The sequence below is a fragment of the Narcine bancroftii genome, chromosome 3 (assembly GCF_036971445.1).
Source record: "Narcine bancroftii isolate sNarBan1 chromosome 3, sNarBan1.hap1, whole genome shotgun sequence".
Classification (NCBI taxonomy): domain Eukaryota; kingdom Metazoa; phylum Chordata; class Chondrichthyes; order Torpediniformes; family Narcinidae; genus Narcine; species Narcine bancroftii.
Window position 1 is genome coordinate 124,381,251 of NC_091471.1, and position 13,536 is coordinate 124,394,786.

The 13,536-nt window shown below is 43.1% G+C and overlaps 1 protein-coding gene across 1 annotated transcript in view; it reads left to right on the forward strand.

The window, feature by feature from the left end:
• The first annotated feature begins 762 nt into the window (after positions 1–762).
• Positions 763–13,536, forward strand: part of anapc4 (anaphase promoting complex subunit 4) — a 121,565-nt gene continuing 108,791 nt past the window's right edge. Inside the window, exons 1-2 of the mRNA XM_069925028.1 lie at positions 763–841; positions 6,519–6,636. Coding sequence (XP_069781129.1) covers positions 6,529–6,636 — 108 coding nt within the window. The 5' untranslated portion in view covers positions 763–841; positions 6,519–6,528. The remainder of the gene's footprint in view (positions 842–6,518; positions 6,637–13,536) is intronic.

A 13,536-nucleotide genomic window follows, 5' to 3' on the forward strand; every position in this document is an offset into this window, starting at 1 on the left:
AGGGGATAAGAGATGAATAAAACCTGCCACTGTCATTTGTATGGACAATTAAATTTGGAACATTTTTGTATGCTGTATGTTGTATTATTGATATTATTTTGATTTAATTTACATCAGAGACAGCCAGAAGGAAAACCCCATCGAAGACCCAGGAATCCAAATTCCCAAATCGTACTGAGTACTGAAAAAAATTGCGACAGCCACAGGACTACTGTTTCCAACCGCATTTTTATCCGTGCGCTAAACACCAAATGATTTATTTTTGTGAGCAGCCGATATATTTGAAGCCCGATCTGTTACAAATTTTTGCACAGAAAGGGAAGAAACTTCCTTTTGTCTCTCCCAAATCCTTTCCCCCCCCCCCCCCCCCCTTCGTCCACGTCATTGCAGGTGCTGGAATTTGGACTCGTTGAGATCCTCCAGCAGACTGCATTTTTTTTTCTCTCGACAGGGAATTTTCCATTCATTGGTGAAGATTAGGATCAAGAAGAGAGAATAAAACTGGGACAAATTGTGTTATCATCAATTAGATCTAGATGCAACATGATTCACTTCATCAGAATCTTTGCTCTGGAAAATGGAGGGCCACCTACTCCAGAAAAAAAAATACACGTCGGGAAGAGTTTTCAATCGTGAAATGTCAACCATTGATCTCCCTCAATAAAAGCTGAACGTTCGTTGCAGTTCTTTTCCTTCTCGTCCCAGGACATTCATGGGCGGTCGAAGGTGCGCAGGCGTGCCCCATTCCCTGGTCTCGCGATGTTACCGGCATCCGCGCGCATGCGCATGAACGGCCGGTTTGAAAGTGTACGGCGGCGAGCACCTCTCTGGAGGATTTCAGGTAAAGAGCGAGCAGGTGTATTTGGCGAGCGATGAAATCAAGGTGGCTTTGGATTACAGGCCCACGAAAGTCACCCTCGGAGCTGACCCCGTTCCCTGATTGCTGGTGCCCCGCCGTTTTACCCCTTGTCCAACACAGCACTCCCCCAGGCCGCAGCCTCACCCAGGATTAGTTTGGAGTGATGTGGCAGGAGGACCCTCTGCCCAAATTCATCGGAGAAATCCAGCCTGCAGTGAAATAGAAGCTGCCTCTGGTTTAAGAAATGTCGGAGGCCACCAATTACTGATGCTGTTGGAAATCTGCAGCTCTGAAACCGTTCCTTTTCAGTAATAGGAAGTATGACCACCTGTGTGTGTTTCTTAAAAATAAATTTCTCTACGAGGAAAATAACTGCCTCTCTCCTTGTGGGTAACTACTTGATTTTAATTCTACATCCACCCTGTTAAGACCTCCTAAGATCTTATATATTTTGATGGTTTTCACTTTTCTAGTCTCCTGTGGATACAATCTTTAGCAGAAGGCAATCCACACATTTCAAGCATGAATTTTGTAAACCTGAATTGTTTCAAATGCACTGTTCTTACTGAAATGCAGGTACAACAGGCAATGAAGAAGGCAAATGGAATGTTGGCCTTTATTGCAAGAGGTTTTGCATCAGGCCTTTGTGAGTTCAACACTGAGTATTTTGTGTAGTTTTGTAGGAGGGACATTCTTGCAATTGAGGGGGTGCAGTGAAGGTATGCTAGGCTGATTCCTTGGATGGTAGGATTGCCATGAAGAAAGATGTATAGAGCAATGAGGGTTATATTCTTTGGAATTTAGAAAATTAAGAGGGAATCTCATTAAGAAATATTGCTTATCTCCCTAAACTTTGTCATCTATTGTTCAGTGAGCAGCATACTTGTTTGAATTGGAATTGTGTAGGTTTAAGTCCTACCTTGGAAAGGATTATAAAAATGTAGACTAACATTTTAATGCAGTACTGAGGAATCACTTCAATTCTGGTGCTGCCTCTTCTGATTAAAAGATGTTAATATGAGCTCCTGCCTGCTTGTCACAATAGATATAAATGATCATGTACACTATTTTATGGAAAATGATGAAAAACAGGAGAGATTTTTCATTGAGAGGCAGTTTATCCACTCTTTATAACATTCCATTTATTTTTGTGAGAATGCTTACCATGTTATCTGTCCTGTACCAGAGGCCACACTTTCCTACCCCCTTACATTGCTTGTCAGATTTTGTTTACTTTTGCTTGTGTAAAGTGCTTGTGTTATGTAAAAAGGATTTCTATCAATACAAGTTGTTGCTTGCTCTAAAATCTATCACTTCCCATTTCCTTGTGTCAAATTCTAGCTCAGATGTCTGTCTATTTCACTGATTTGTTGGTTTCTCTTGAAGTCTGTTGCTATTCCTTTAGCTGTTAAATATGCATTTTGTAACATTTGGTGGCTTTGAAGGAATGTTATGTACATCAAAGTCCAAATTATTAAATTTTATCAATTAGGTGCAGTCCTAGGAGCAGTTTGGAAAAAATAAATATTCACCACTTTTGTTTCCTCAACCTTTACTCATTTTTCTAAGTATACAGCCACTGATTCTTGTTTGCAATATACTTAGAGTGCAGTGTTGTGCATGGTGTTTTGAATTGCATTCCATCTCAGTTCAACCGTCCGAAAATATCCAAGCGTGTTTGTTCAGTGTACTTGAGAAACAATTGGTTCTTGTCTGTAACAACTAATGAGGCATTCACCTGTTGAATATTGTAGGAAAAGCATTTTAAACTTCACTTTTAATAATGTAGTATTATGTTAGACATTTTGAATCATGATGGTTGCCCTTGTTTTTAAATGTAAAGAACTTTGCATTGCATGCATCCTAGTGCACCATCCAAGCTCTTTCTACAGAGTCAGATAGAACCATAGAACACTACAGCACAGAAAGCAGGCTATTCAGCCCTTTTAGTCTGTATCAAAACATAATTCTGCTAGTCCCACTGACTTACACCCATTCCATAACCCTCCAGTCCTCTCCTATCCATGTGTCTATCCAATTTATTCTTAAAATTTAAGAATAGCCCACATTTACCACGTTAAATGGCAGCTCATTCCACACTCCCACCATTCTCTGAGTGAAGAAGTTACCCCTAATCTTCCCCTAAACCACACATGTCAAACTCTGGCCCGCGGGCCAAATTTGGCCCGCGATATAATTATATTTGGCCTGCAAGATCATTTCAAAAATGTATTAGAGGTGGCCCGCCCTGCAGCGAGAGCCGATGCTGTTTTTTGGTAATGTCACCCCCACCATCCTCCCCCTTCATTGCACATCCTTCCCGATTGTAACACGAGAAATTGTAACACGAGAAGTCTGTCGATGTCATCAGCCGGCAAGCCAGTTTGAAGGCTCCCCGCACAACCAGTCACTTCTCCCACCTGTTGAGCGGTGCGGCGGATTGGCGAGTGCCTGTGATTTCCTGTCGGCGCGATGGGCATGGCAGGCGGCGCACGGCCCCCGGGCAGCGCAAGCCCCGCGCGACTGGCACCGGACGGCCCTTCCACAGCGCGAGCGCACTTCTCCCGGTCGCCACGGCCTTCAGCGCTTGCACCCGTGCGGACCCCAGGGACGGCTGGTTCGGCCCTGCACGTGAAGAGAGAGATGGTGGCTGTCCGCAAAGGCTGATCGGCTGCGCGCTGGACCTGAGTGGGTGGGTAAGCAGGGGTGGGCAGAGGGTGTAGGTGAGGAGTAATGGGCAGGGGAAGTTATGGTGGTGCGAGGGGCAGTTAGAGGGAGGGATGAGTAGAAGGAGGGGTGGATAGGGAAGAGGTTAAAGGGGAGGGGCAGGGCGAGTAGGGGAGGGGTGATTAGAGGGTGAGAGACGGGTAGAGGGAGGAACAGGTTGAGGGGAGAGGCAGTAGAGGGGCGTGTATAGGATGGGGTGGGTAGAGGCAGAGCGAGTGGAGTGAGGGGTGAGTAGAGGTTGGGTAAAGGACTGGTCAGGTAGAGGGATGGTGGGTCGAGGGTGAATAGAGGCCTAGAGCCTGAGGAGTGAGCAGGAAATGCTGAGTCCTGATGCAGGCCAAAATGGACACAAGCCTGTGAATGCTGATTACATCTCCACAGGGACCAGATATGTTTCCCTCAGGTCAAGCAAAGGGTGAACTTAAGCTACCTACTCCTGACCTGTAACATTATCCTCCTAAAGTTATATCCTAAAGTTTAATATTACATATGTTGAAAGAAGAGAAAACATGCAGATGTTGTTGAAAATTTTCAATAAATATTTAGTTCGGCCCTTCGACTTAGACCAAGTTTTTAATTTTGGCCCTCCGTGAATTTGAGTTTGACATCCCTGCCCTAAACCATTCACCTTAAAGCCATGTCCTCTCATATTTATTTCTCCAAAGCTAAGTGGAAAGAGCCTACTCGCATTCACTCTTTCTATACCCCTCATAATTTTGAAAACCTCTATCAAATCTCCCCTCATTCTTCTACACTCCAAGAAATAAAGTCCAACCTGTTTAATCTTTCCCTGTATCTCAATTGAAGATCCGGCAGCAACCTAGTAAATCTTCTCTGCCCTCTTTCAATCTTACTGATATTCTTCCTGTAGTGTGATGACCAGAACTGAACACAATATTCCAAATTTAGCCTCACCAATGACATACGATCTCACCATAACATCCCAACTCCTATACTCAATACTTTGATTTATGAAGGCCCAGATGCCAAAAACTTTCTTTACAACCCCATCTACCTGTGACGCCATTTTCAGGGAATTATGTATCTGTATTCCCATATCCTTTTGTTCCTCTGCACTCCTCAGTACCCTATCATTTACTGTGATGTCCTATCATGATTTGTCCTTCCAAAATGCAATATTTCACACTTGTCTGCATTAAATTCCATCTGCCATTTTCTGGTCTATTTTTCAGTTGGTCCAGATCCCTCTGCAAGCTTTGAAATTCTTCCTCACTATCCACAAAGCCTCCAATCTTAGTCATCAACAAATTTATTGATCCAATTTTGCACTATCATCCAGATCATTGATATAGACAACAAACAACAATGATCCCAGCACCGATCCCTGAGGCTCACCACTAATCACAGGCCTCCAGTCTGAGAAGCATTCATCCACTACCACTCTCTGTCTTCTCTGATTCAGCTAATTTTGAATCCATTTTACAACCTCTCATGGATACCTAGTGTCTGAACCTTCTGAACTAACCTCCCATGTGGGACCTTGTCAAAGGCCTTACTAAAGTCCATGTAGACAACATCCACAGCCTTTCATTCATCTACTCTCTTGGTAACCTCCTCCAAAAACTCTGCTGTAGGGAAGGGTGGCTCTGGTTGAGGAGCTGAGGCAGAATACCATCATCACCTGGAGGTTTGTCCATTAACCACCAAGTTGACAGCTTTACTTAGCTCCAGCATGACAGATTTGGTGTATTCCTTTTCCATGAATGGCTGGCTCTCTACTTTGACTAATATTCCTCTGCGATATTTACCCTGGTGTACAATTTGAAGTAATGTTCCACCCATCTCTCTATCTGATTAGTATGTTTGATGATGATTTTGTCTTCTCTTCAGTGAGGCTGTTTCCTTTGCTGATGAATCTGTTGCCCTTTTGCTTATATTATTTGGGCCCCCATAATTCCTTGTCAGAAGGCAATTGGATGCACTGATAGAATTTTAACAAATAGTTAGTGGCAGCCTTCTCATATGTGTTTCTCATGATAAAGACACATTGCATGATTTCAGGTTGGGTTCCATTACAGTGACATTAGCCTCAAATTAGTCAATATTTTCCATACTTGTTTCCTTCTCATTGAGAATGTTGATGCTGTAAATGGAGTCTTGAATTGTATTCCAATTTGCTTCAAAATTCTATAGGAATGCCAGAAAGTGTACAATAAAATTAAGGTACTGTTGATACTTACCTGCAGCAAATAAGAGATTCTTCTACTGAATATTGTGAGATACTAATTCACCCTGCTCAGACTGCAAATAATGTCATCTGGAGCAAAAAAATCAAACTGGTGGATGAACTCAGTGGGTCAAACAGCATCTTTATTGAGACACAGATGCGATCGACCCACAGCAGTCTTTTTAATTCTCAGTGTTGCAAACATATTAATCTCAGGAAGGTTTTTGATTGTGTGAGCAGATGTAGTTTATTCAAACTGCCAAAGAAAATGTGGCTACCTTCCAAAGCTGCTCAGCATGATTTATTCCTTTCACGAGGGATACAGTAAGTCATGACAGGTTAATATCAATCCCCTTTAAGATCTGAAGCAGGGACAGGGAGGGTTGCATTCTGGCATAATTATCTCACGACTGCAGCTATGTGCTTTCAGTTCATCACTGTGTGATAGATGATTGCCTGACTTTGATTTGATAGTTTGAGATGTACAGTGCACAAACATTTTGAATTTTATTCAACTAATCATTTGTGTTGATTGATGCACTTACTGTAGGTTGAAGACTTGTACAGGTATTTCTGACTTGCACAAACATGGAGTTAACTCTCCTAATGGTACATAGGCAAATGTGGAACATATCATTATGAAGGACATAATCATTAAATAGTCTACATATTTTAATGTTTACAATTTTGAACTGTGTTTAATCTCATGCTTGGGTGTTGAATCATTTTCTTTGTTCTTCTTAGAAACATCATTATGCCAGCATTTCGACAGGTTGGAGAAAAACAACTTCCCAATGAAATACTTTACATGGTTTGGTCTCCTAAACGTGATCTCATTGCACTTGCTAATAAAACTGGAGAGGTATCTGATCTTCTGTATTATTATTTTACCAAAAATGTGTTCAGATTACTGTATGAGCATAAACATATTTTGAAAATTGTAATTGTTTAATCACAAACCCAAATCATACATTAGAAGAGATAATTATTGTTGCTGAGGTTTACTACATTTTTTTAATAAAGTGAACTTACAATTGATGTAAATTGTATGATTTGCTGCTTTTTTAACAATGGGACTATTGTAATGTGCACAATGCCTGTCTTCACCTTTAAAATTGCAATGTTTTATTGGGAGGTAAATGAATACATGATCAGTTGAGGGATTTGGCAATTTGGAAAGTATTCTCAAATTTAAATTTAGACATACAGCACGGTAACAGGCCCTTTTGTCCACGAGCCTGTGTCACCAAATTACACCCTTTTAATGTAAAAAAAATCCCAGCACTTTTTGAATGGTGGGAGGAAACTGGAGTGCCTGGAGGAGTCTCACACAGACATGGAGAGAACATACAAACTCATTACAGGTAGTACTAGATTCGAACCTCGGTGGCTGGCCCTGTAACAGTGTTAGCAGTAATTGTGCTAACTCCTATGCTCACTTTGAAGCTCGAAATCAATAAATGAATGTTTCATATTGTGCAGATTACCATTAGTAGTGTGAAGGACCCAGGTTACAGAGACTAACACAATAAGAGCCCATGTATTTTTTTTAGTGTTTTTTCTATGTATTGAATATTCTGATTTAATTTAAATTTTGTTGTATTCCAAGAAATTCACAATTTCTGAAGATGAAGGCATTTTAATCATTGTTCATTTCATTATGAACGGTGAATATTATTTAGTATAAACAAGATCTTCTTGCCTTTGGAAGAAAAATATATTATTTTGTTTTTCAGCTTCATTTAACAAAAAAAGGTATTGAGCTCCACATCTTATAAACTGATAGTAGATGGCTAATATGAAGATACTGAGAGAAATAATTTATAATATTTTTGATGCATAACATTTCAAAGATAAATACAGAGGATGTGGTTATTATAATAGTAGCATTATCAACTAGTGTCTTGTTGCATTTTTGCAGACAATGTGATATTTAAGTAAAAAAATATAAGACGAATATCACAAGAACTGATCCAGGTGATCAATAGAACAAGTGCACTGAAGATGTATTTCATTTTTCTTTGCAGCACAGTTGGTAATTTATTTTGAGGTTCATTTTGAGGTTCCTGAATTTTGGTAGGTGACATAAATTTCAAAGTTTCATTTTAGGAAGGTTAATTAAAAAGGCAACATTCACTGTGCACCAGTAATCCTCATGAGAATTAGATTGTTGTGACTGTCATATTCTTGCCTCAATTCTTGCCTCAAAGCTCTATTAACACTGAAGAAGCTTGGTCCTAGATGCTTGATTGGTATTGCTTCTTCAATCCTAAACATTAGCACACCTTAGTGGCATGTGTACTGTCTACAAAATATGGTGCAATTTCTCATAATTTCATCAGGACTTTCCAAACTTGCAACCTCCTTCAAGAACAAGGTTAGAAAGCTTGGGAATCTTGTACCTGCAGATTAATCTCCATGTCATTACATTATCCTGTCAGAAATAGCTGTTCTTTCATCTCCCCATGTCCATATTCTGAAACTCTTGACCAGAAAGACCTTTACCCAGAAGGATTACAACTATTTAGGTATGTGACCATTACTTTTGCAGGGCAGTTGGGAATGGAAACTTTGCCAATCAGGATTTCATCCTGGAAATGAATAATTATAAAATGAAAACCATAATGCAAACCATTTTCATAACAGGATTAGTCATAGCTCAGACGGCAAAGTCCTCCTCAGCGACAAGATCTCCATCCTCAACCGATGGTCAGAACACTTCCAATCTCTTTTCAGTACCAACCGCTCAGTCCAAGATTCCGCCCTGCTCCAGCTCCCTCAACAGCCCCTAAGGCTAGAGCTGGATGAGGTTCCCACCCTGGATGAGACATATAAGGCAATCGAACAACTGAAAAGTGGCAAAGCAGCAGGTATGGATGGAATCCCCCCAGAAGTCTGGAAGGCTGGCGGCAAAACTCTGCATGCCAAACTGCATGAGTTTTTCAAGCTTTGTTGGGACCAAGGTAAACTGCCTCAGGATCTTCGTGATGCCACCGTCATCACCCTGTACAAAAACAAAGGCGAGAAATCAGACTGCTCAAACTACAGGGGAATCACGTTGCTCTCCATTGCAGGCAAAATCTTCGCTAGGATTCTACTAAATAGAATAATACCTAGTGTCGCTGAGAATATTCTCCCAGAATCACAGTGCGGCTTTCGCGCTAACAGAGGAACCACTGACATGGTCTTTGCCCTCAGACAGCTCCAAGAAAAATGTAGAGAACAAAACAAAGGACTCTACATCACCTTTGTTGACCTCACCAAAGCCTTCGACACCGTGAGCAGGAAAGGGCTTTGGCAAATACTAGAGCGCATCGGATGTCCCCCAAAGTTCCTCAACATGATTATCCAACTGCACGAAAACCAACAAGGTCGGGTCAGATACAGCAATGAGCTCTCTGAACCCTTCTCCATTAACAATGGCGTGAAGCAAGGCTGTGTTCTCGCACCAACCCTCTTTTCAATCTTCTTCAGCATGATGCTGAACCAAGCCATGAAAGACCCCAACAATGAAGACGCTGTTTACATCCGGTACCGCACGGATGGCAGTCTCTTCAATCTGAGGCGCCTGCAAGCTCACACCAAGACACAAGAGAAACTTGTCCGTGAACTACTCTTTGCAGATGATGCCGCTTTAGTTGCCCATTCAGAGCCAGCTCTTCAGCGCTTGACGTCCTGCTTTGCGGAAACTGCCAAAATGTTTGGCCTGGAAGTCAGCCTGAAGAAAACTGAGGTCCTCCATCAGCCAGCTCCCCACCATGACTACCAGCCCCCCCACATCTCCATCGGGCACACAAAACTCAAAACGGTCAACCAGTTTACCTATCTCGGCTGCACCATTTCATCAGATGCAAGGATCGACAATGAGATAGACAACAGACTCGCCAAGGCAAATAGCGCCTTTGGAAGACTACACAAAAGAGTCTGGAAAAACAACCAACTGAAAAACCTCACAAAGATAAGCGTATACAGAGCCGTTGTCATACCCACACTCCTGTTCGGCTCCGAATCATGGGTCCTCTACCGGCACCACCTACGGCTCCTAGAACGCTTCCACCAGCGTTGTCTCCGCTCCATCCTCAACATCCATTGGAGCGCTCACACCCCTAACGTCGAGGTACTCGAGATGGCAGAGGTCGACAGCATCGAGTCCACGCTGCTGAAGATCCAGCTGCGCTGGATGGGTCACGTCTCCAGAATGGAGGACCATCGCCTTCCCAAGATCGTATTATATGGCGAGCTCTCCACTGGCCACCGTGACAGAGGTGCACCAAAGAAAAGGTACAAGGACTGCCTAAAGAAATCTCTTGGTGCCTGCCACATTGACCACCGCCAGTGGGCTGATAACGCCTCAAACCGTGCATCTTGGCGCCTCACAGTTTGGCGGGCAGCAGCCTCCTTTGAAGAAGACCGCAGAGCCCACCTCACTGACAAAAGGCAAAGGAGGAAAAACCCAACACCCAACCCCAACCAACCAATTTTCCCTTGCAACCGCTGCAATCGTGTCTGCCTGTCCCGCATCGGACTTGTCAGCCACAAACGAGCCTGCAGCTGACGTGGACTTTTTACCCCCTCCATAAATCTTCGTCCGCGAAGCCAAGCCAAAGAAAAGAGTAGGCAGAACTTCATTTAAATTGTGTTTCATAATATGAGCTACAGAGGGTAGAAAGTGATGATAGAAATTGACTATCCCCACAAGTTTTTGGAGTTCTTTGATCGTATCGGACCTCACAAATTTGAAGATGGGTTCAACCTTGCTAGGGAATGGAATTACACCCCGACTGCTGATTTAATGTCCCAAGAACTTGATAGAGGACCTCCCGAATTTGCACTTGGCAGGGTTCACAGTTAGCCCAAACTCCTGCCGGTGGCAGCAGAGTAAACAGAGATGCTGCAGGTCCTCTTTGTGGGAGTGGCAGGCGACAAGTATCATGTCCAAGTGTACGAAAAGGAAGTAATGCCACACCCCATTGTGTCTGTTAGTCGCTTGAATGTTTGTACAGCACTTTTGAGCCCAAAAGACATTCTCAAAAATTTCAAAGAGGCCAAGTGGTGTCATTGTGGTCTTGGGCATATCCTCTAAGTTATAGGTATTTGGGTGGTATCCTTGCAACGTCAATTTTAGAAAATATCCTGGCCCCATGAAGATTAGCTGAGAAGTCGTGTATATGGGCACAGGGTAGCAATCTGCAATGGTAGTGTCATTGAGACTGTAATCCCCACAAGGTCTCCAGCCTTCTGTGGCTCTGGGTACCATTTATAGTGGGGAAGCCCACGGGCTATCAGACCTGCATATGATTCCAAGTTCCTCCATTTTGTGGAACTTTTGTTTAGCAAGCCACATCTGTCGGGTGGCAGGCATCGGGCTCGGGCATTTAGAAGAGGTCCTTGGGAGAGGATGTGGTGTGTGACACCATGTTTGGGTGTGACAGTGGAGAACTGGGGATTGTTAGGTCTGCTTTGTTCATGAATGAGTGAGTCAGACACCAAACTGAGTCGAAATCAAGGTTCTTTGTTCTTTATTACCGGATTGTAATACTTGCAACTAACAGTGTTAGTTGGAGAAGGCGCATTCTGCCGTTATCAGCAAGTGGTGTTTTTTTTATACCTCAGGATACGTACTTAGTAAATTATCATACCATTACATTGTGCAATGAATAAACTGTTGCTATCCTTCTCTGCTAGCTTGCTGCACATCAATTTGTCATTACCACTCTTATCTTGAGAGTACAAGGTCATAACTGCATCTTGTTACGGCCCAGCACTGGGTGACTCCTTCTTCATTCCCAGCTCATGATGTTTTTACTTAACAGGATTGACAGTATCTGGTGAAGTTTGGCGAATTTGTTGTTTGAGTACTCCACAGTGACTTGGTACAGAGTGGGTAGTTTGGCTTTTCCAAGGCAGAAAGTCTGGAAAGTTGTGGTGTTCACCAACTGGCGTGTCTTTAAGTCCACCATCAGTGAGTGGGCACTGTGGAAGTCACACCCAGCAACGGCCGGGACACAGCAGCAAGAATGAACTTCCATGTGAACTTGTTGTCACTGAATTTCAAGGGTATAGTCCGTGAGCCGTACGTACGAATCAAACTGTTATTCACCACAGTGAGCGCTGAACCTGTGCTCCTGGTACGGATGCCAAAGCCGAAGGAGGAAGGACACTAACCGCCACACCCGTGTCAACTAGAAATTTGCGCTAGGAGAGTTCGTCCCAGACGTAGAGTAGGCTATTGCGGTGGCCAGCCACCATAGCCATTAGCAATGCAAGGTGGTTGTCACAAAGTTATTCTTCTCAGGGGAAATGGGCGCCCTCGTCGCCTTTGGGTGTGACACAGCACTAATTTCTGTGGGTCTTGCACATTCCTATTTCCTGTGCTACAGAATGTCTGCACTGGCGGCCACTGTTCAAGGGTTATCAAAGTCTTCGTTAGCCAACGTGAGACGGATGTCTTCTGGCATATGCTCTAAAAACAACTGCTCGAAGAGCAAGCAAGGGCTATGGCGGTCTGCCGATGCCAACATATCATTCATTAACTCCGAAGGGGCGCGGTCTCCCCAAGCCATTGATATGGAGGAGCCGTGCAGCTCGCTCGCGCTTTGGGAGACCATAAATCCAGAGAAGGAGGGCTTTTAGAGCTTCATAATTGACAAGAGCTGGTAAGTCCCAAAGGAAATCCAATACCCAACCGGCCATGTCCTGGTCGAGGGTGCTTACCACCTGATAGTACTTAGTGGCGTCCACTTCTATTTTGCGAATGTGGAACTGTGCCTCAGCCTGCCCAAACCAAAAGACAGACAGTTTGATTGAAACCGCTGCATTGACCATGTTGGGTCCAAAATTGTTTGGACCTGTCAGGGTCACCAATGTAGCAACGGTGTTGCAGTGTGAAATGAAGAACGAGAAAATGATCAGATGTAGTCGAATTAAAGATCAGTAAAAGCCGTTTACTCAAACAGTCACGTGCAGCTTTTGAAAACCCTGCATGATCCAAATGACATAATCACAGTGTGACGTCTTGACATCACTCGGAACCTCCCGAGCTGGTTCAGTTAAGCATTTGGTGAGCTGCTACACCAGCTCCTTAAAGTAACCCTTCAGCTTGTACTGTATTTTTACACATATGACACACGCATTATATGCATATTTTACAAACCAGGTCCCACCTCGCTTTATATGCAGGTGGACGCTATACGAGAATATTTTCACAATTAATAGTGGGCGTGGGAAAGTTGAACTGGCAATTTATGGCGGCCGTGGGAAGTTATAGTGAGCATGGGAATATAATAGCGGCATTGAAACAACATGAACAATTTGTGGGAAAGGTGCGCTGGCAATTTATAGCAAGTATGGGAATGTTATAGCAGCAATGAAAGAACACACTCAATTTATAACGAGCGTGGGAATATTGTACCGAGTGGGAGAATGTAATAGTGGCAATGAAAGAAAGAGCACAATTTATAGCGGGAATGGGCAATTTTGATTTGGGACTATCTCTTTGTACTGAATGCCATGGTATTCCAATAAACAGGATGTTCTAGCAGTGGTTCTCAACCTTTTTCTTTCCACTCGCATACCACTTTAAGTATTCCCTAAGCTGTAGGCACATTCTTTAAATGCCGCTATTATATTCCCATGCTCGCTATAACTTTCCACACCCGCTATAAATTGCCGGTTCAACTTTCCCATACCCACTATTAATTGTGTGCATTCTTTCAACATGTAAAAATATTCTCGTATAACGTCCACATGCATATAATGCGCG